This window comes from Cetorhinus maximus, chromosome 16 (assembly GCF_964194155.1).
Source record: "Cetorhinus maximus chromosome 16, sCetMax3.hap1.1, whole genome shotgun sequence".
In the NCBI taxonomy this organism is placed as follows: domain Eukaryota; kingdom Metazoa; phylum Chordata; class Chondrichthyes; order Lamniformes; family Cetorhinidae; genus Cetorhinus; species Cetorhinus maximus.
Window position 1 is genome coordinate 104,710,010 of NC_135894.1, and position 22,573 is coordinate 104,732,582.

At 47.0% G+C, this 22,573-nt stretch overlaps 1 protein-coding gene across 1 annotated transcript in view; it reads right to left on the reverse strand.

Moving 5' to 3' along the window:
• Positions 1-13,133, reverse strand: part of pwp2h (PWP2 small subunit processome component) — a 54,756-nt gene extending 41,623 nt beyond the window's left edge. The window contains exon 1 of the mRNA XM_078560485.1: positions 13,036-13,133. Coding sequence (XP_078416611.1) covers positions 13,036-13,133 — 98 coding nt within the window. The remainder of the gene's footprint in view (positions 1-13,035) is intronic.
• Positions 13,134-22,573: the final 9,440 nt, after the last annotated feature.

Genomic DNA, 22,573 nt, shown 5'->3' on the forward strand with positions numbered 1-22,573 from the left:
GACTGCACCATCTCTCCAGCCACACATTATCTACTCTGAGGAAATGGCAGGTGCATTGAACAGGTATTTTGTGTTGCTTCACTGTAGAAGACTTAGAAAACTTCCCAAAGATTCTTGAAAATCAAGAGGTGAATTGGAGGGGGGAAACTTAAAGCAATCACCATCACTAAGAAAAAGGAGGTGAGACCTAAAGGCTGACAAGTCCCCAGGACCAGATAGCCTGCATCCTAGGCTCTTAAAAGGGGCCGCAAAGATAGTAGATGCATTGGTTATAATCTTCCAAAATTCCTTAGATTCTGGAAGGGTCCCAGTGCATTGGAAAATAGCTAATGTAAAACCTTTATTCAAGAAAAGAGGGAGGCAGAAGGCAAGAAACTACAGGTCAGGTAGCCTAACATCTGTCATAAGGAAATTGCTAGAATCCTTTATTAAGGAGGTCATAGCAAGATACTGAGAAAATCATAATTTGATCAAGCAGTGTCAACATGGGTTTGTAAAAGGGAAATCATGTTTAACTAATTTATTAGTTTTTTTGATGAAGTAACAAGCAAGGTGGATAAAGGGGAACCTGTAGACGTGTTGTACTTAGATTTCCAAAAGGCATTTGATAAGGTGCCACATAAAAGTTTCCAACACTAAATAAGATTACATGGTATAGGGGGTAACATATTAGGATGGGTAAAGGATTGGTTGGTTAAGGGGAAGCAGAGAGTAGGGATAAATGGATCTTTTTGGGTTGGTAAGCTAGAACCAGCGGAGTGCCACAGGAATCAGTGCTGGCTCCTCAGCTATTTAAAGAAAGATGTAAATGCATTAGAAGCAGTTCAGAGAAGGTTTACTAGACTAACACCAGGAATGGGTAGGTTGTCTTATGAGGAAAGGTTGGACAGGTTAGGCTTGTATCCACTGGAGTTTAGAAGAGTAAGAGGCGGTTTAATTGAAACCTTTAAGTTCCAGGCTGGAAGGGCCAAGTGGCTGACTCCTAGTTCGATGTGTGTATATAACTAACCAGTTGGAGTTCTTTGTTGTGGTAACAGAGAGAGCTATAGATGGGAATGCTGTCATGTGGTGTACTTGGAATTCAAAAAGGAGATTGATAAAAAGCCATACAACAGGCTTGTGAAGCCCATGGAATAAAAAGGGACAGTAGCAGCTCAGATACGAAATTAGCAGAGTGACAAGAATCCGACAGTGGGTGAACAGTTCTGTTCAGATTGGAGGACAAAAGAAGAGGGGGTCCCCGCTTCAGGACAGGGACCACTGCTTTTCTTCATGTATATGAATGAACTAAACTTCGGTGTACTGGGAACAATTTCACATTTTTTTTAAATTCATGGTGGCCAGCATTATTACCCATCCCTAGTTGCCCTTGAGAAGGTGGTGGTGAGCTGCCTTCCTGAACCGCTGCAGTCCATGTAGTGTAGGTACACCCACAGTGCTGTTAGGGAGGGAGTTCCAGGATTTTGACCCAGTGACAGTGAAGGAACGGCGATATATTTCCAAGGTAGGATGGTGAGTGACTTGGAGGGGAACATCCAGGTGGTGGTGTTCCCATGTGTCTGCTGCCCTTGTCCTTCTAGATGGTAATGGTCGTGGGTTTGGAATGTGCTGTCGAAGGAGCCTTGGTGAGTTCCTGCAGTGCATCTTGTAGATGGTACATACGCTGCTACTGTGTGTCAGTGGTGGAGGGAGTGAATGTTTGTGGATGGGGTGCCAATCAAGTGGGCTGCTTTGTCCTGGATGGTGTCCAGCTTCTTGAGTGTTGTGAGAGCTGCACTCATCCAGGCAAGTGCGGAGTATTCCATCCCACTCCTGACTTGTGCCTTGTAGATGGTGGACAGGCTTTGGGGAGTCAGGAGGTGAGTTACTCACTGCAGGATTCCCAGCCTCTGACTTGCTCTTGTAGCCACAGTATTTATATGGCTAGTCCAGTTCAGTTTCTGGTCAATGGTAACCCCCAGGATGTTGGTAGTGGGGGATTCAGTGATGGTAATGCCATTGAATGTCAAGGGGTGGTGGTTAGATTCTCTCTGGTTGGGGATGGTCATTGCCTGACACTTGTGTGGCGCGAATGTTACTTGCCACTTGCCGGGGTGGGGGGGGGGGGGGGGGGACACGTGGGGAGGGAGCCGCTCTGTCAGAGAGACAGCAGCACAGGCACAACAGGCCGAATGGCCTCCTTCACTGCTAAAACCAATTGTGTGTTGGGCCCCGGGGTTCAGCGCCTCCCACAACCCTCACCCTCCCCACCCTCACCCCCTCACCCTCAACCCCCTCACCCCCCTCACCCTCAACCCCCTCACCCTCAACCCCCCCTCACCCCCCCCACCCTCACCCCCCCACCCTCACCCCCCTCACCCTCACCCCCCTCACCCTCACCCCCCTCACCCTCACCCCCCTCACCCTCACCCCCCTCACCCTCCACACCCTCACCCCCTCACCCTCACCCCCCTCACCCTCAACCCCCCCTCACCCCCCCCACCCTCACCCCCCTCACCCCCCCCACCCTCACCCTCAACCCCCTCACCCTCACCCCCCCTCACCCTCCCCACCCTCACCCCCTCACCCTCACCCTCAACCCCCTCACCCTCACCCCCCCTCACCCTCCCTCACCCTCCCCACCCTCACCCCCCCACCCCCCCCCCCTCACACCCTCCTCACCCCCCCACCCCCCCCCTCACACCCTCCTCACCCCCCCTCATCCTCCTCACCTCAACCACCCTCAACCCTCCCTCACCACCATTCCCCTCTCACCCGGTAACCGAACTTCATCGCGGATCTGGATCCCGCGTGGCCTCCCCCCCGAGCACTTCCAGTCCGTTACAGGCACTTCCGCCCCTCCAGACGACAGCTTCCGGTCCGTTACAGGCACTTCCGCCCCTCCAGACGACAGCTTCCGATCCGTTACAGGCACATCCGCCCCTCTCCTCCCCTCCCCCAGCCGGGCCCCTCTGTCTGAAGTTTGTCGGTTCGAGTCCGGCCTCCGGAGTGATGGTGAAACTGGGACTGAGTCAGCTCAGCCTGTCAGACTCCCATTGCCCCAACACTCTACCTAACCCAGCCCCAGCCTGTCCCTAATTTGTTTCATCATGTTCCCTGTGAAGAACCTTGGGATGTTTTATTATTTTAGAGACATGTTCTGAGAACAATGTGTGGTCCCGGAGCCTGTGTAACAGAGTGCTGCATTGTCAGGGCCACTGTCTTTAGGAAGAGACGTTAAACTGAAGGCTTGTCACCCTCTCAGAACCATAGGAAAGTTACGGCACAGAAAGAGGCCATTCAGCCCATATGCCTGCACCGGCTGAAAATACTAGCTCCCCATCCCACCTTCCAGCACCCAGTCCGTAGCCTTGCAGGTTACAGCACTTCAGATACTGCTCCAGGTGCCTTTTCAAGGAGATGAGGTTTCCCGCCTCCACCACCAAACCAGGCAACGAATTCCAGACACCCACCAACCACCCTCTGGAAAAATCAGACTGGCAGCAGTAGCCTGGATGAGGAGTTCATAGAATGCTTTCGAGATAGTTTCTTACAGCAGCACATTCTGGAACCAACCAGAGAGCAGGTTATATTACACTTGGTATTGTGTCATGTGAAGGCACACCTAGGTAACAGTGACCACAATATGATTGAATTTTACATCCAGTTTGAAAGGGAGAAGAGTGGGTCTAAGACTAGTATTTTAAACTTAAATAAGGGCAACTGTGTGGGCATGAAAGCTGAGCTGAGCTAGGGGATATTTCACAATATTCAGAATAAGTATATTCTGACTATAAAGAAAAATTCTAAGGGGAGGACCCACCATGCATGTAAGGAAAGCATCAAACTTAAGGAAAAAGCACACAACTGCAGAAAGATGGAGTGGCAGTTATGACAATGGGGAGTTAATAGTAGATTATAAGGAAATGACAGATGAAATGAACAAGTATTTTGCTTCTGTCTTAACTATAAAGGATACTAAAAACATTCCAGTAATGGTTGTAAATCAGGAGGTGGAGGGGAGAGAGGAACTTGGTGAAACTACAATCGCTAGGGAAGGGGTACTGAGCAAACTGATGGAGCTGCGGGCTGACAAGTCTCCTGGTCCTGGTGGACTTCATCCTAGGGTCTTAAAAGAGCTGGCTGATGAGGCAGTAGATGCGTTGGTGTTAATTTTCCAAAACTTGCTAGATTCTGGAAAGGTTCCAGCAGACTGGAAGGTAGCAAATATAACCCCTCTATTCAAGAAGGGAGGGAGGCAGAAAACAGGAAACTCTAGGCCACTTGGCTTGACATCTGCCATGGGGAAGATGTTAGAATTGATCAGTAAGGAGGTTAGAGCTGGGCACTTAGAAAGTAATAGGGAAGAGTCAGCATGGTTTTGTGAAAGGGAGATCATGTTTAACCAATTTATTGGAGATTTTTTGAAGGAGTAACATGTGCTCTGGATAAAGGGAGAGCCTGTAGACGTGCTGTACTTGGATTTCCAGAAGGCATTTGATAAAATGCCACATCAAAGATTATTGCAGAAAATAAAAGCTCATGGTGTAGGGGGTAACATATTAGCATGGATAGAATATTGGCTGGCTAGCAGAATGCAGAGAGTATGCATAAAAGGGTCTTTTTCTGATTGGCAGGATTTAACTAGTGGAGTCCCACAGGGGTCTGTGCTGGGGCCTCAACTTTTTACAATTTACATCAATGAATTAAATGGGGGGCATGAAGACATGGTGGCTAAATTTGCAGATGACACAAAGATAGGTAGGAAAGTGTTGTGAAGAGGACATGAGGAGTTTACAGACAGATATACATAAGTTAGTGAGTGGGCAAAAATCTGGCAGATGCAGTATAATGTGGGAAAATGTGAAGTATTCATTTAGAACCCTACCTATGTCTTCTGGCTCCACACACAAATTACCACTATGGTCCTTAATGGGCCCTACTCTTTCCCTAGTTATCCTCTTACTCTTAATGTATTTGTAAAATAACTTTGGATTTTCCTTTATTTTACCTGCCAATGTTTTTTCATGCCCCCTTTTTGCTCTCCTAATTTCCTTTTTAAGTTCCCCCCTACACATTCTATACTCCTCTAGGGCTTCTGCTGTTTTGAGCCCTCGGTATCTGCCATAAGCCTCCCTTTTTCTCTTTATCCAATCCTGTATACCCCTCGACATCCAGGGTTCCCTGGATTTGCTGGTCCCACCCTTTGTCTTTACTGGAATATGTTGGCCCTGTACTCTCCCTATTTCCTCCTTGAATGAGTCCCATTGTTCTGACACAGATTTACTTAAAAGTAGCTGCTCCCAGTCCACTCTGGCCAAATCATATCCGATCTTATTAAAATCAGCCTTCCCCCAATTTAGAACTCTGATTTCTGGCCCATCCTTGTCCTTTTCCATAACAACCTTGAATCTAACGGAGTTATGATCACTATCTACAAAATGCTCCCCCCACTGATACCTCTACCACTTGCCCGGCATCATTCCCTGAAAATTAGTCCAGGACCACCCCCTCTCTTGTAGGACTTTCTACATACTGGCTTAAAAAGCTCTCCTGGATGCATTTTAAGAATTCCGCTCCCTCTAAACCTATCACACCATGACTAACCCAGTTAATGTTGGGGAAGTTGAAATCCCCCACTATTACTACCCTATTATTTTTACACTTCTCTGAAATTTGCCTACATATCCGCTCTTCTATTTCTCTCTGACTGTTTGGGGGCCTATAGTACACTCCCAACAATGTGATTGCTCCTTTTTAGTTTTTAAGATCTATCTATATGGCTTCATTTGAGGAGCCTTCTAAGATGTCATCCCTCCTTACTGCTGTAATTGATTCCTTGATCAATATTCCAATACCCCCTCCTCTTTTACCTCCTTCCCTGTCTCGCCGGAAGACCCTATATCCTGGAATATTGAGCTGCCAATCCTGCCTCTCTCCCAACCATGTCTCTGTGACAGCAATGACATCATACTTCCATGTGTTAATTTGTGCCCTCAACACATCTGCCTTATTCATCGGACTCCTTGCATTAAAATAAATACCATCCAACCTTGTCGAACTCCCTCGTGCCTTAACTGGCCTATAATTTCTATGCCTTCCAGACTCACTTGCTCTCTCTTCTAATTTTGGTGGAGGCGGGGTCATTGAATAACTTTAAGTCAGAGGTAGATAAATCATTGGTAGGCAAGTGAATCAAAGGATAACGGGAGCAGTTGGGAATGTGGAACTCGAAACACAAATAGGTCAGCCATGATCTTATTGAATGGCACAGCAGGTTTGAGGAGCTGAATGGTCTACGTCTGCTCCTATTTCGTATGTTTGTAAGTTTTTCCTCCTGTCCCCTCCAATCCTTTTACCAATCACCTTAAATCTGTGCCCCTGATAATTGACCTCTCCGCTAGGGGAAACAGGTCTTTCCTATCTACCCTATCCAGGCCCCTCAAATTTTGTCCACTCAATCAGGTCCCCCCTCAGCCTCCTCTGTTCTCAGCAAAACAACCCTAGCCTATCCAATCTCTCCTCATAGCTGCAATTTTCAAGCCCTGGCAACATTTTTGTAAATCTCCTCTATACTCTCACCAGAGTAATTATGTCCTTCCTGTAATGTGGTGACCAGAACTGTATACAAAATTCCAGCTCTGGCCTAACCAGCATTTTATACAGTTCCATCATTACATTTCTATCTTTCTCATCCCATAGAAATTGGTTCTTGCTCTACGACAGGGAAAGGAGCGAGCTGTGGTGAGTATCTGGTAAGTTCCATTCTATCCCTAAGGTTTAAAATAGTGCACAGTTTGGTAAAGTTAATAAAATATATAAGAAAGCAACGTAAATAAGTGAATAATATAATTAAGTAACTATTTAAAACACATTAAGGATGGCAGGACAGGTGATGTGTCCAGGCTGCAGCATGTGGGAGCTCCTGGATAACATTGTGATCCAGGGCGAACACGTCTGCAGTAAGTGTTTGTGGCTCGAGGAACTTCAGCTCAGAGTCATTGAGCTGGAGGCTGAGCTGCAGACACTGTGACACATCAGGGAGGGAGAAAGTTACCTGGATGCTTTGTACCAGGAGGCAGTCACACCATTAGGATAGGGTCTTCTGATTTGTTCAGTGGCCAGGGACATGAGAGTGTGACTGTGAGTGAGGCAGGTAAGGGGATCCAGAGGACAGGAGTGTGAGCCTGTGTCTGTGCAATTGTCCAACAGGTTTGAGGGTCTCAGTTTGTCTGGATGAGAGTGGGGCTGCAGGGTGGATGAGCTAACTGACCATGGCCCCGTGGGACAGGAAGCCTCCAAGTGGGGGTGGGGGGGAGTAAAAAGGAATGTAGTGAGATTAGGGGACAGGATTGTAAGGGGGATTGACACTGTTCTCTGGATCAAAGAGCAAGAGTCCAGAAGGCTGTGTTGCCTGCCCGGTGTCAGGGTTTGGGGCATCTGCTCAGGGCTGGAGAGGAACTTGCAGTGGGACGGGGAGGATCCAGTGGTCATGGTCCATGTAGGTACCAATGACACAGGCAGGATGAGGAAGGAGGCTGTCAGTGTGAGGCGCTAGGCACCAAATTAAGAAGCAGAGCCTCAAAGGTAAGAATTTCTGGATTATTACCTGAGCCACGTGCACATTGGGATAGGACAAGTAAGATTAGAGAGATGAATGTGTGGCTCAAAGACTGGTGTGGGAGAAGGTTCTGGTTTGTGGGGCACTGGCACCAGTATTGGGGAAAATGGGATCTGTACGGTTGGGATGATCCATACCTGAACCGTGCTGGGGCTGGTGTCCTCGCAAGCCGCCAAACTGGGGAAGTAGAGAGGGCTTTAAACTAAATAGCAGGGTCAAGGAATCAAATTTGGAAAGATGTGGTAAACCAAAGAGTAGAGACAAGGCAAGAGAGAAAACTATTAATGTGGGAAATGATAAACAGAACGTGACAGGATTGAATAGAGGGTACAAATCCAGGAGTAAATCAGCAGATAAGGCTAGACGCTACAAAAATAATAAAAGGACAAAACTAAAGGCTCTATCTAAACGCATGTAGCATTCAAAACAAAACAGATGAACTGATAGCGCAAATAGAAATAAATAAGTACAATCTGATAGCCATTACAGAGACACGGTTACAGGATGACATAGATTGGGACCAAATATTGAAATGTATGTGACATTTAGGAAGGACGGGAAGTTAGAAAAGATGGAGAGCTGGCTCTGATAATTAATGATGGGATTGGCATATTAGAGAGGGATGTCCTAAGTTCAGGAAACCAGGATGTAGAAGCAGTTTGTGTTGAAATGAGGAATGATAAAGGCAAGAAGTCACTTGGGGGAGTGGTGTACAGGCCCCCTAATTGTAACAGTAGGACAGAGGAGAAAGAAGAGATCTATGGGAGGTTGTCAGAAAGTTAACAGCAATAATCATGGGGGATTTTAATCTACATATAGACTGGAAAAATTAGATGGGCAAAGGTAGCCTAGATGAGGAATTCATAGAATGTTTTCCGGATAGTTTCTCAGAACAGCACGCTCTGGAGCCAACCAGAGAGCAGCCTATACTAGACCTGGTAATGTGCAACGAGATGGGATTAATCGATAACCTCCTATTGAAGGCCCCCCAGGTAGCAACGATCATAATATGTTTGAATTTTATATTCATTTTGAGGGAGAAACGAAAGAATCCAAGACTAATATTTTAAACTTAAATAAGGGCAATTATGAGGGCATGAGCTATCTAAAGTGAACTGGCAAACCAGGTTAAGGGATATATAATAAAAGTTCAGTGGGAGACATTGAAAGGGATATTTCAGAACACACAGAATATATATATATATTCCAATGAGAAAGAAAAATCCCAAGGTGAGGGCCCACCATCCGTGGTCAACTAAAAAAGTTAAAGACAGTATCAAACTTAAAGAAAAAGCATATAATTACCCAAAGACAAGTGGCAGGTCAGAAGATTGTAAAGAATATAAAGAACAGCAAAGAATGACAAAAAGATTAATAAGGAGGGAAAAATTAAAGATGGATAGTAAAAGTTTCTATAGATATTTAAATAAGAAAAAAGTTAACAAAGTGAGCTTTGGTCCTATTGAGAGTATATCTGGGGAATTGAGAGTGGAAAGTAGGGAGATGGTGGATGAATTGAGGAAGTATTTTGCTTCACTCTTCACTATAAAGGACACAAGTAACATTCCGGAAATAGCTGTAAATCAGGAAATGGAAGGGAGGGAGGAACTCGGGAAAATTACAATCACCAGGGAAGTGGTATTGAGCAAATTGTTGAGGCTGCAGGCTGACAAATCCCCAGGTCCGGGTGGACATCATCCTAAAGTCTTGAAAGAAATGGCTGGTGAGATAGCTGATGCATTGGTTTTAATTTTCCAAAGTTCCCTAGATTTGGGGAAGGTGCCATTAGATTGGAAAATAGCAAATGTAACTCCTTTGTTCAAAAAGGGAGGGAGACAGAAAGCAGGAAACTATAGGCCAGTTAGTCTAACATCTGTTGCAGGGAAAATGTTAGAAGCTATTATTTAAGATGTTATAGCAGGGTGCTTAGAAAAATCCAAGACAATCAGGCAGAGTCAACATGGTTATGTGAAAGGGAAATCATCTTTAACTAGTTTATTGGAGTTCTTTGGAGGAGTCACATGCACTGTGGATAAAGGGGAACCGGTGGATGTGCTGTACTTAGATTTCCAGAAGGCATTTGATAAAGTGCCACATCAAAAGTTATTGCGGAAAATAAAAGCTCATGGTGTAGGGGGTAACATATTGACATGGATAGAAGATTGGCTAGCTAACAGGAAGCAGAGAGTTGGCATAAATGGGTCTTTTTCTGGTTGGCAGGATGTGATGAGTGGTGTACCACAGGGATCAGTTCTGGGGCCTCAACTTCTTTACAATTTATATAAATGACTTGGATGAAGGGACTGAAGGAATGGTTGCTAAATTTTCTGACAATACAAAGATAGGTAGGAAAGTAAATTGTGAAGAGGACATAAGGAGGCTACAAAGTGACATAAACAGGACAGGTTAAGTGAGCGGGCAAAGATCTGGCAAATGGAGTATAATGTGGGCAAATGTGAAATTGTCCATTTTGGCAGGAAGAATAAAAAAGAAGCTTATTATGTAAATGGTGAGAGATTGCAGAGCTCTGGGATTCAGAGGGATCTGGGTGTCCCAGTGCATGAATCACAAAAAGATTAGTATGCAGGTACAGAAAATAATTGGGAAAGCTCATAGAATGTCATCATTTATTGTGAGGGGAATTGATTACAAAAGTAGGGAGGTTATGCTTCAGTTGTCCAGGGCATTGGTGAGACCACATCTGGAATACTGTGTACTGTACAGGTCTCCTTATTTAAAGAAAGATGTAAATATGTTAGAAGCAGTGCAGAGAAGGTTTACTAGACTAATACCTGGAATGGGTAAGTTGTCTTATGAGGAAGGGCTGGACAGGTTAGGCTTGTATCCACTGGAGTTTAGAAGAGTAAGAGGAGACTTGATTGAAACATATAAAACCCTGAGGGGTCTTGACAGGGTGGACGTGGAGAGGATGTTTCCTCTTGGGGGAGAATCTAAAACTAGGGGCCACTATTTAAAAATAAGGGGTTGCTCATTAAAGACAGAGATGAGGCAAAATCTTTTCTGAAGGTTGAGTGTCTTTGGAATTCTCTTCCTCAACAGGCGGTGGAAGCAGAATCTTTGAATATTTTTATGGCAGGGGTAGATAGATTCTTGATTAACAAGGGGTGAAATGTTATTGGCGGTTCAAGAAGGCAGCTCACCACCACCTTCTCAAGGGCAATTAGGGATGGGCAATAAATGCTGGTCCAGCCAGTGACACTCACATCCCATGAATGAATAAGAAAATTCCTTTCAATATCATAAAAACCTCAATCAAATCACCCTTAATCCATTCATATTCCAGGGAATACAAGTCTAATTTATGTAATCTGAGGGAGTGCTGCACTGTCAGAGGCACCAACTTTCAGATGAGCCATTAAACCAAGGCCCATCAGCCTGTTTGGGTGGATGTAAAAGATCCCATGGGTACTATTTTGGGGAAGATGAGGGGAGTTATCCCTGGCTTCCTGGTCAATGTTTACCCCTCTATCAACATCACAAAAAACAGATTACCTGGTCATTATCACACTGGTGTGTGGGATCTTGCTGTGCGCAAATTGGCTTCTGTGTTTCCTACATTACAACAGTGACGTCACTTCAAAACAAAACTCCATTGGCTGGAAAATACTGAGACACACCCAGTGATCATGAAAGGTGCTACAGAAATGCAAGTCTTTCTTTATAAATTGCTCCTTATTATTTGACTTTTGAAGTTATTGTCCTTGCCTCTTACACCTGCTCTGTCCCTTGCTCCCTAGATTACAAGTTATCAGCACCTTCCTCTGCTCATTCAACAATATTATGGATGAAATGCAAAGTCTCTCTTCAGAGATGAAACGCCTAAATCTTGAAGAAAATGACAGAAAGCTTTGTTCAAATATTAGTTTGTGCTGGGTTTGGTAGGATTGATGTTTCTCGCTTATGTTTGACCATTAATGATGAATTTTATTGAATATGTTGCATCGCTATCAGTGTGCAGCTGAAAATACTTACCGTCCACTGAGAGAGCAAGACTTGTGCAATGTTGGGAATCGCTGTGGGAGGTCTTTATTCCCATGGGAATTGTGTGGAGAGCTGCTTAGTGTCACACAGCCACTGTGTTCTTTCCAGTTATGGTCTTGGGGGTTTCATGAAATTTTGGCCATTATCTGTCAAATTCGAATTTCGGGCAACAGAACAAAACCCCAATTATAGATAATATCTCACAGCCAATGAAAGTTCAGGAAATTATTTCCAAATAAGATTTGCCTCTCTTGAATATGGCCATACTTTAGTAAAACTGAATGTGCTGGAGAAGGCAATCGCTCCCAGCTTGGATAATCAGCCAAAAACAAAAATTGCTGGAAAAACTCAGCAGGTCTGATAGCATCTGTGGGGAGGAAGACAGAGTTAACATTTCGAGTCCGTATGACTCTTCATCAGAACTAAAGAGAAATAGAAATGTGGTGAAATATAAGCTGGTTGAGGCGGGGGTGGGACAGGTGGAACTGGATAGAGGGCCAGTGATAGGTGGAGGCAAAGAAGAGATTGCCAAAGATGTCATAGACAAAAGGACAAAGGGGTGTTGACGGTGATGATATTATCTAAAGGATGTGCTAATGGTGACATTAAGGGTAGAAAGCAGGACGAGCAAGGTACAGATAGTCCTAGTGGGGGTGGGGTAGGGAGAAGGGATCAAAATGGGATAAAAGGTGGAGATAAAACAATGGATGGAAATAAATTTAAAAATAATAGAAGTAGGTGGGAAAAGAAAAAAATGTATAAAAATATATATAATAATTATTAGAAAAAAGGGGATAAAAAGGGGATGGAGGAGAAAGTTCATGATCTGAAGTTGTTGAACTCAATATTAAGTCCAGAAGGCTGTAAAGTGCCTAGTCGAATAAAGTACCTGATTGTATAATCAGTCCATTGAAGCCCCCTCTTATGGGGTAGCTTATATTGTGAACCAGATAGATGAGATTTCTACCTGTTCAGTAATCCCACATCACTGGCATGGGTTTATGTTGGAAAAGATTCTGCAGTGTGCTCACAGTAACCCCCATGGGGGGTGTGGGCGTATTGATGTAAAATCAAAATGTATTCCCCAATTCACCAAGATGAGATTTACAAGCCCCAGTGAGACTGATATAATCACTTACCTGATATCCCAATCCCCGAGTAATATGTGTCTACCAGTGGCCAACAAGGAAGGGCAGGTATTTGCGATACACGTCTCAGAATGTCCCAACGCCAACCTTGGGGCTGAACTGAACTCCATTGGAAAAGCAGTGACTCTGTCTGCTATTGTGCAACACTTAAAATCAAATTTGATTAATATACTGGCTTAGAACAGGCACTGAACCAACACATCCCAGCAAAACAAGAATTATACAATTTTATGAAAGAAATTTCCTGTTTTACAATATTTTAGCTCTACTCCCACAGCTTTGTACTTGGCTGATGCTGGAGCAGTAATATTAACACTGTTCACATTTATCAGGCGTTCCGTAGAGATGTTTGTTATCTCGTGATACAGATTGTACTGGGTCATTATCAGTCAGCAGGTGACCCAGACCCTATCTTATTGTAAACATTTCCAACAAGGATTCTCAGTCTGTTCCCCGCTTTAGAGAGAGCAGCGTGTAGATCCAGTGCTCCCGGAGAGAGCAGCATGAAGATCCAGTGCTCCCGGAGAGAGCAGCGTGAAGATCCAGTGCTCCCGGAGAGCGCAGCGTGAAGATCCAGTGCTCCCGGAGAGAGCAGCGTGAAGATCCAGTGCTCCCGGAGAGCAGCGTGAAGATCCAGTGCTCCCGGAGAGAGCAGCGTGAAGATCCAGTGCTCCCAGAGAGAGCAGCGTGAAGATCCAGTGCTCCCGGAGAGAGCAGCGTGAAGATCCAGTGCTCCCGGAGAGCGCAGCGTGAAGATCCAGTGCTCCCGGAGAGAGCAGCATGAAGATCCAGTGCTCCCGGAGAGCGCAGCGTGAAGATCCAGTGCTCCCGGAGAGAGCAGCGTGAAGATCCAGTGCTCCTGGAGAGCAGCGTGAAGATCCAGTGCTCCCGGAGAGAGCAGGGTGAAGATCCAGTGCTCCCGGAGAGAGCAGGGTGAAGATCCAGTGCTCCTGGAGAGCGCAGCGTGAAGATCCAGTGCTCCCGGAGAGCGCAGCGTGAAGATCCAGTGCTCCCGGAGAGCGCAGCGTGAAGATCCAGTGCTCCCGGAGAGCGCAGCGTGAAGATCCAGTGCTCCCGGAGAGCGCAGCGTGAAGATCCAGTGCTCCCGGAGAGAGCAGCGCGAAGATCCAGTGCTCCCGGAGAGAGCAGCGTGAAGATCCAGTGCTCCCGGGGAGCGCAGCGCGAAGATCCAGTGCTCCCGGAGAGAGCAGCGCGAAGATCCAGTGCTCCCGGAGAGCGCAGCGCGAAGATCCAGTGCTCCCGGAGAGCGCAGCGCGAAGATCCAGTGCTCCCGGAGAGCGCAGCGCGAAGATCCAGTGCTCCCGGAGAGCGCAGTGTGAAGATCCAGTGCTCCCGGAGAAAGTTTAACAGCCACAATCCATCAAATGGATCTTCACTGTATTACCGGACTGGTTTTGTGTTTAATTCTTGATGCAATTGCATCTAATATGCAGCTGGAATGTAACTTTGGAATGATGTACAAAAAGTTTAAATGACAGAGTGTTAAATGAATGTGTCCTGTGTTAGCTATCACTGTTATTACACTCTGTGTTAATGTTTAATCTTTCCCTGGTGTATGGGCATCATGAACAACCTTTGCATGGAGTTGGTCCAACACATTCCCTACATCGCAGGTAAAGGTAAATTTATGTGATACTTTCCTTGATCGGCCGAGGCCCTATAAGAGCAGCGAGGTTATGGTAGAACTGTATAAAACACCGCTCAGACCACAACTAGAGGACTGAGTACAGTTCTAATCACTGCATTCCAGGCAGGATGTCAACCCACTGAACAGGGGGACAGAGGAGATTTACCAGGGTGTTGCCTGGACTGGAAAATTGCAGCTAAGAGGAAAGAGTGGATAGGCTGGGTTGCTTCTGGAAAAGAGGAGACTGAGAGGAGATTTAATTGAGGAGCTTAAAATAATGAGGGGCCGGGATAGAGTGGATAGGAAGGACTTATTTTCCTTAGTAGAGAGGTCAGTAACCAGGAGACAGAGATTGAAAGTAACTGGTAGAAGGATTCGAGGGGAGTTGAGAAATGTTTTCACTGAAAGGCCGATGGAACTCACTGCCTGACAGGGTGGGAGAGACAGAAACAATCATCATAATTAAAAACAGCTAATATTTGTTTCAGATGAAGGCCAGCAGTGCAGGTTTAATTCCATTCCAGCTGAGGTATCAGTCTCCTCAGCCTGCCGCTAAGAGTGGAAGGCAATGGCAAACCACCACTGATTAAAAAACTGCCAGGAAAATAGTTTGGGATGAGCATCCACAGAGAACGAGCAGAGGAGCTGCCTTTGGACAGAGTACTCACGGTGTGAATGAAGAGTTCTGCAGAGAGTTGAAAAGAAGCGTGAGAGGAGTTGGGAGTTGAAGAGGAGTTGGGAGTTGAAAAGGAGCTGGGAGAGTGGAAGTGACTGAGGGGATTCGGTGAGGAGGGAACAAGGTGATCCTTTGAGTACCGTGAGTACGGTTGGGTAAGTATTTACTACTTTTATCACTTATAGTTTTTAAGGTCTTATTTTGTGGTTCATCATTTGTAAGGGCAAAAATCTGCAACAACGAGGAGCAGGGAAGAAGGGCCCTAGAGTAGTTGATATTATTTGACATTAAGTATCTTCTAAAAGGTTTAATTTAATTTAAAGGGGTAAGTCATGGCAGGAGAGCTCAAAGCCATGGTGTGCTCCTCCTGCTCTCTGTGGGAAGCCGGGAACATTTCCAGTGCCCGGGGCCAGCATGTGTGCGGGAAGTGTCTCCAGCTGCAGCTCCTGGAAGCCCAGGTTTCAGAGCTGGAGGGGCGGCTGGGGACACTGTGGAGTATCCACGAGGCAGAGAGTATCATGGATAGCACGTATAGAGAGGTGGTCACACCGCAGGCTAAGAGTCCACAGGCAGGAAGGGAATGGGTGACCACCAGGTAGAGCAAGAAGACGAGGCAGGGAGTGCAGGAATCTCCTGTGGCTATTCCCCTGCAAAACAGATATACCACTTTGGATACTGTTGGGGGGAATGGCCTCTCAGGGGAAAGCAGCAACAGCCAAATTTGTTGTACCGCGGTTGGCTCTGCTGCACAGGGGAGGAGTAAAAAATGTGGGAATGCCATAGTGATAGGGGATTCAATAGTAAGGGGAATAGATAGGCATTTCTGTGGCTGCAAACAAGACTCCAGGATGGTATGTTGCCTCCCTGGTGCTAGGGTCAAGGATGTCTCAGACCGGCTACAGGATATTCTGAAGGGGGAGGGTGAACAGCCAGTGGTCGTGGTCCACATTGGTACAAACGACATAGGTAAAAAAAGGGATGAGGTCCTAAAAGCAGAATATAGGGAACTAGGAAGTAAGTTGAAAAGTAGGACCTCAAAGGTAGTGATCATAGGATTACTACCAGTGCCACATGCTAGTCAGAGTAGAAATAGCAGGATATATCGGATGAATACGTGGCTGAAGAGATGGTGTGAAGGGGAGGGTTCCAGATTCCTGGGGCATTGGGACCGGTTCTGCGGGAGGTGGGACCAGTACAAACTGGACGGGTTACACCTGGGCAGGACCGGGACTGATGTCCCAGGGGGAATATTTGCTAGAGTGGTTGGGGAGGGTTTAAACTAAAATGGCAGGGGGATGGGAACCTATGCAAGGAGTCAGAGGAGGTGGAATCAAGGACAAGAACAAAAGACAGAAAGGGGAATAAGAAAACTGATAGGCAGAGAAATCAAGGGCAAGAATCAAACAGGGCCTCAGTGAAAAATAGTGGGAATGGGACAAGTAATGTTAAAAAGACAAGCCTTAAAGCTTTGTGCCTGAATGCAAGGAGCATTCGCAATAAAGTGGATGAATTAACCGCGCAAATAGATGTAAACAGGTATGATATAGTCGGGCTTACGGAGATATGGCTGCAGGGTGACCGGGGACGGGAACTGAACATCCAGGGGTATTCAGTATTTAGGAAGGATAGACAAAAAGGAAAAGGAGGAGGAGTTGCATTGCTGGTTAAAGAGAAAACTAACGCAATAGTGAGGAAAGATATTAGCTCCGATGATGTGGAATCTGTATGGATAGAGCTGAGAAACACTAAGGGGCAAAAAACGTTATTGGGGGTTGTATATAGACCCCCAAACTGTAGTGGTGATGTTGGGAATGGCATTAAACAGGAAATTAGAGACCCATGTAATAAAGGAACATTTGTAATTATGGGTGACTTTAATCTGCATATAGATTGGGCAAATCAAATTAGTAACAATACCATAGAGGAGGAATTCCTGGAGTGTATATGGGATGGTTTTCTGGACCAATACATTGAGGAACCAATGACAGAACAGGCCATCCTAGACTGGGTATTGTGTAATGAGAAAGGAATAATTGGCAATCTAGTTGTGCGAGGCCCCTTGGGGATGAGCGACCATAATATGATAGAATTCTTCATCAAGATGGAGAGTGACGTAGTTGATTCTGAGACTTGGGTTCTGAATCTTAATAAAGGAAACTACAATGGTATGAGGCGCAAGTTGGCTATGATGGATTGGGAAACGTTACTTAAAGGGATGATGGTGGATAGGCAATGGCAAACATTCAAAGAGCGCATGGGTGGACTGCAACAATTGTTTATTCCTGTCTGGCGCAAAAGTAAAATAGGAAAGGTGGCCAATCCATGGCTTACAAGGGAAATTAGAGATAGTAATGGATCCAAGGAAGAGACATACAAATTGGCCAGAAAAAACAACAGACCCGAGGATTGGGAGCAGTTTAGAATTCAGCAAAGGAGGACCAAGGGATTGATTAAGGGGAAAATAGAGTATGACAGTAAGCTTGTGGGGAACATAAAAACTGACTGTAAAAGTTTCTATAGGTATGTGAAGAGAAAAAGATTGGTGAAGACAAACGTAGGTCCCTTACAGTCAGAAACAGGCGAATTTATAATGGGGAACAAAGAAATGGCTGACCAACTAAATACAAACTTTGGTTCTGTCTTCACAAAGGAGGACACTAATAACATACCAGAAATGTTGGGGAACACAGGGTTTAGTGAGAGGGAGGAACTGAAAGAAATCAGTATTGGTAGGGAAATGGCGTTGGGGAAATTGATGGGTTTGAAGGCCAATAAATCCCCAGGGCCTGATAATCTACATCCCAGAGTACTTAAAGAAGTGGCCCTAGAAATAGTGGATGCATTGGTGGTCATCTTCTAAGATTCGATAGGTTCTGGAACAGTTCCTACAGATTGGAGGGTAGCTAATGTAACCCCACTATTTAAAAAGGGAGGTAGAGAGAAAACAGGGAATTATAGACCAGTCAGCCTGACTTCAGTAGTGGGGAAAATTCTAGAGTCCATTATAAAAGATTTAATAGCTGAGCACGTGGAAAACAGTGGCAGAATCGGACAGAGTCAGCATGGATTTATGAAAGGGAAACCATGCTTGACAAATCTACTGGAATGTTTCGAGGATGTGACTAGTAGAATTGATGAGGGGAGCCAGTGGATGTGGTTTATTTGGACTTTCAGAAGGCATTCGACAAAGTTCCACATAAGAGATTAGTGTGTAAAATTAAAGCTCATGGGATTGGGGGTAGTGTATTGAGATGGATAGAAAACTGGTTGGCAGACAGGAAACAAAGAGTAGGAATAAACGGGTCTTTTTCCGAATGGCAGGCAGTGACTAGTGGGGTACCGCAGGGATCGGTGCTGGGACCCCAGCTATTCACAATATATATTAATGATTTAGATGAGGGAACTAAATGTAATATCTCCAAATTTGCAGATGACACAAAGCTGGGTGGGAGGGTGAGCTGTGAGGAGGATGCAGAGATACTTCAGTGTGATTTGGACAAGCTGAGTGAGTGGGCAAATGCATGGCAGATGCAGTATAATGTGGATAAATGTGCAGTTATCCACTTTGGTAGCAAAAACAGGAAGGCAGATTATTATCTGGATGGCTATAAATTGAGAGAGGGGAATGTGCAATGAGACCTGGGTGTCCTCGTACACCAGTCGCTGAAGGTAAGCATGCAGGTGCAGCAGGTGGTAAAGAAGGCAAATGGTATGTTGGCTTTCATAGCCAGAGGATTCGAGTACAGGAGCAGGGATGTCTTGCTGCAATTATACAGGGCCTTGGTGAGACCACACCTGGAATATAGTGTGCAGTTTTGGTCTCCTTATCTGAGGAAGGATGTTCTTGCTATAGAGGGAGTGCAGCGAAGGTTTACCCAACTGATTCCTGGGATGGCGGGACTGACATATGAGGAGAGATTGAGTCGGTTAGGATTATTTTTGCTGGAGTTCAGAAGAATAAGGGGGGCGGATCTCATAGAAACCTATAAAATTCTAACAGGACTAGACAGGGTAGATGCAGGAAGGATGTTCCCGATGGTGGGGGAGTCCAGAACCAGGGGTCACAGTCTGAGGATACGGGGGAGACCATTTAGGACTGAGATGAGGAGAAATTTCTTCACCCAGAGAGTGGTGAGCCTGTGGAATTCGTTACCACAGAAAGTAGTTGAGACCAAAACATTGTAGGTTTTCAAGAAGGAGTTAGATATAGCTCTTGGGGCGAAAGGGATCAAAGGGTATGGGGAGAAAGCGGGAGCAGGCTATTGAGTTGGATGATCAGCCATGCTCATAATGAATGGTGGAGCAGGCTCGAAGGGCCAAATGGCCTACTCCTGCTCCTATTTTCTATGTATACTTCTATGTATTCCAGAGATGTGGGGCTTGTCTTATGAGGAGAGATTGAGCAGTTTAGGCCTATACTCACTAGAGTTTAGAAGGATGAGAGGAGATCTAATTGAGGTATATAAGATGCCAAAGGGGATAGACAAAGTAAACGTGGAGCAGATATTTCCCCTTGTGGAGCATTCTAGAATGAGAGGCCATAGTTTTAGACTAAGGGGTGGTAGATTTAAATCAGAGATGAGGAGGAATTACTTTTCTCAAAGGGTCGTGAATCTGTGGAATTCACTACCTCAGAGTGCAGTGGATGCCGGGACGCTGATTAAATTTAAGGAGGAGATAGATTTTTAATGAGTAACGGGTTGAAAGATTATGGGGCGAGGATGGGAAATTGGAGTTGAGGCCGAAATGAGCTCAGCCATGATCGTATTGAATGTTGGGGCAGACTCGAGGGGCTGAATTGCCGACTCCTGCTCCTGGATCTCATGAGTCTCTTCATTTTCTCTCTTTCTCACCCAAGACCACTCAGGACAACCCAAACAATCCCACCCCAACCGAGCTCAAACCAGTATGGGCCAGGATAACACCCCAAATACCAACCCCAAACACGGACTCAAACACGGCCCCAAACGCAGCCCCGAATCCCAAACACAGCCCCAAATCTGACCCCAAGTCCCCGAACCCCAAACACGGCCCCGAATCCCCGAACCCCAAACACGGCCCCGAATCCCCGAACCCCAAACACGGCCCCGAATCCCCGAACCCCAAACACGGCCCCGAATCCCCGAACCCCAAACCCCAAACACGGCCCCGAATCCCCGAACCCCAAACACGGCCCCGAATCCCCGAACCCCAAACACGGCCCCGAATCCCCGAACCCCAAACACGGCCCCGAATCCCCGAACCCCAAACACGGCCCCAAATCCCCGAACCCCAAACCCCAAACACGGCCCCGAATCCCCGAACCCCAAACCCCAAACACGGCCCCGAATCCCCGAACCCCAAACACGGCCCCGAATCCCCGAACCCCAAACACGGCCTCGATCCCCGAACCCCAAACACGGCCCCGAATCCCCGAACCCCAAACACGGCCCCGAATCCCCGAACCCCAAACCCCAAACACGGCCCCGAATCCCCGAACCCCAAACACGGCCCTGAATCCCCGAACCCCAAACATGGCCTCGATCCCCGAACCCTAAACACGGCCCCAAACCCCAAACACGGCCCTGAATCCCCGAACCCTAAACACGGCCCCGAATCCCCGAACCCTAAACACGGCCCCGAATCCCCAAACCCTAAACACGGCCCCGAATCCCCGAACCCCAAACACGGCCCCGAATCCCCGAACCCCAAACACGGCCCCGAATCCCCGAACCCTAAACACGGCACCGAATCCCCGAACCCCAAACCCTAAACACGGCACCGAATCCCCGAACCCCAAACCCGGCCACGAATCCCCGAATCCCCGAACCCCAAACACGGCCCCGAATCCCCGAACCCCAAACACGGCCCCGAATCCCCGAACCCCAAACACGGCCCCGAATCCCCGAACCCCAAACATGGCTCCGAATCCCCGAACCCCAAACACGGCCCCGAATCCCCGAACCCCAAACACGGCCCCGAATCCCCGAACCCCAAACACGGCCCCGAATCCCCGAACCCCAAACACGGCCCCGAATCCCCGAACCCCAAACACGGCCCCAAATCCCCGAGCCCCTGAACCCCAAACACGGCCCCGAATCCCCGAACCCCCGAACCCCAAACCCCAAACACGGCCCCGAATCCCCAAACCCCTGAACCCCAAACACGGCCCCGAATCCCCAAACCCCAAACACGGCCTCGATCCCCGAACCCCAAACACGGCCCCGAATCCCCGAACCCCAAACACGGCCCCGAATCCCCGAACCCCAAACACGGCCCCGAATCCCCGAACCCCAAACACGGCCCCGAATCCCCGAACCCCAAACACGGCCCCAAATCCCTGAGCCCTTGAACCCCAAACACGGCCCCGAATCCCCGAACCCCTGAACCCCAAACACGGCCCCGAATCCCCGAACCCCAAACACGGCCCCGAATCCCCGAACCCTAAACACGGCCCCGAATCCCCAAACCCCAAACACGGCCCCGAATCCCCAAACCCCAAACACGGCCCCGAATCCCCGAACCCCAAACACGGCCCCGAATCCCCGAACCCCAAACACGGCCCCGAATCCCCGAACCCCAAGCCCTAACCAAACCCAGTTTGGAGATTCAGTTAAAGAATGATTACTAGGGTTACGCCCTCAGGGAAGGCAGGCGATGGGGTGGGGTGGGCTAGTTCTCGGGTACTCCTCTTCACTCACTTGGATGGTTAGCATCCTATTCAATCCCAGCTGCATTGTCCCCAAGGTGTCCCAGCAACTGAAACTCACTGAGCAATGTGAGAAATGATGGTTTCACCACAGTCCCAGAGCAGTCAAGGGGAAAAGTCTGGACAGTATAACAAGGGGACACGTGTTGAGGGGAACAGGAAGCCGGTGGTGAGGGGGGGCCGGAGTCACACTCACAAAATATTTGTACAAAACTGAAAGAGATGAATTTCCATTCCCGCAGTATCATTCAGCACCTCAGGATGTGCCAAAGTGTTTCAAAGCCAATGAAGGTTTTTCTCAAATGTAATGAATGAAACATTCATCATATTGATTCAACACGAGTCTTATGATGGCCATGAAACCATTGTCGTAAAAACTCATCTGGTTCACTAATGTCCTTTAGGGAAGGAAATCTGCCGTCCTTACCTGGTCTGGCCTACATATGACTCCAGGCCCACAGCAATGTGGTTGACTATTAAATGCTCTCTGAAATGGCCTAGCAAGGCACTCAGTTGTATCAAGCTGCTACAAAGTCTCAAAGAAATGAAACCGGACAGACCACTGGCATTGACCTAGACACCGGAAACAACAATGGCAATCACAGCCCTGTCGACCCTGCAAAGTCCTCCTGACTAACACCTGGGGACTGGTGCCAAAATTGGGAGAGCTGTCTCACAGACTAGTCAAGCAACAGCCTGACATAGTCATCCTCGGAATCATATCTTACAGATAATGTCCCAGACACCACCATCACCATCCCTGGGTATGTCCTGTCCCACCAGCAGGACAGACCCAGCAGAGGTGGCAGCA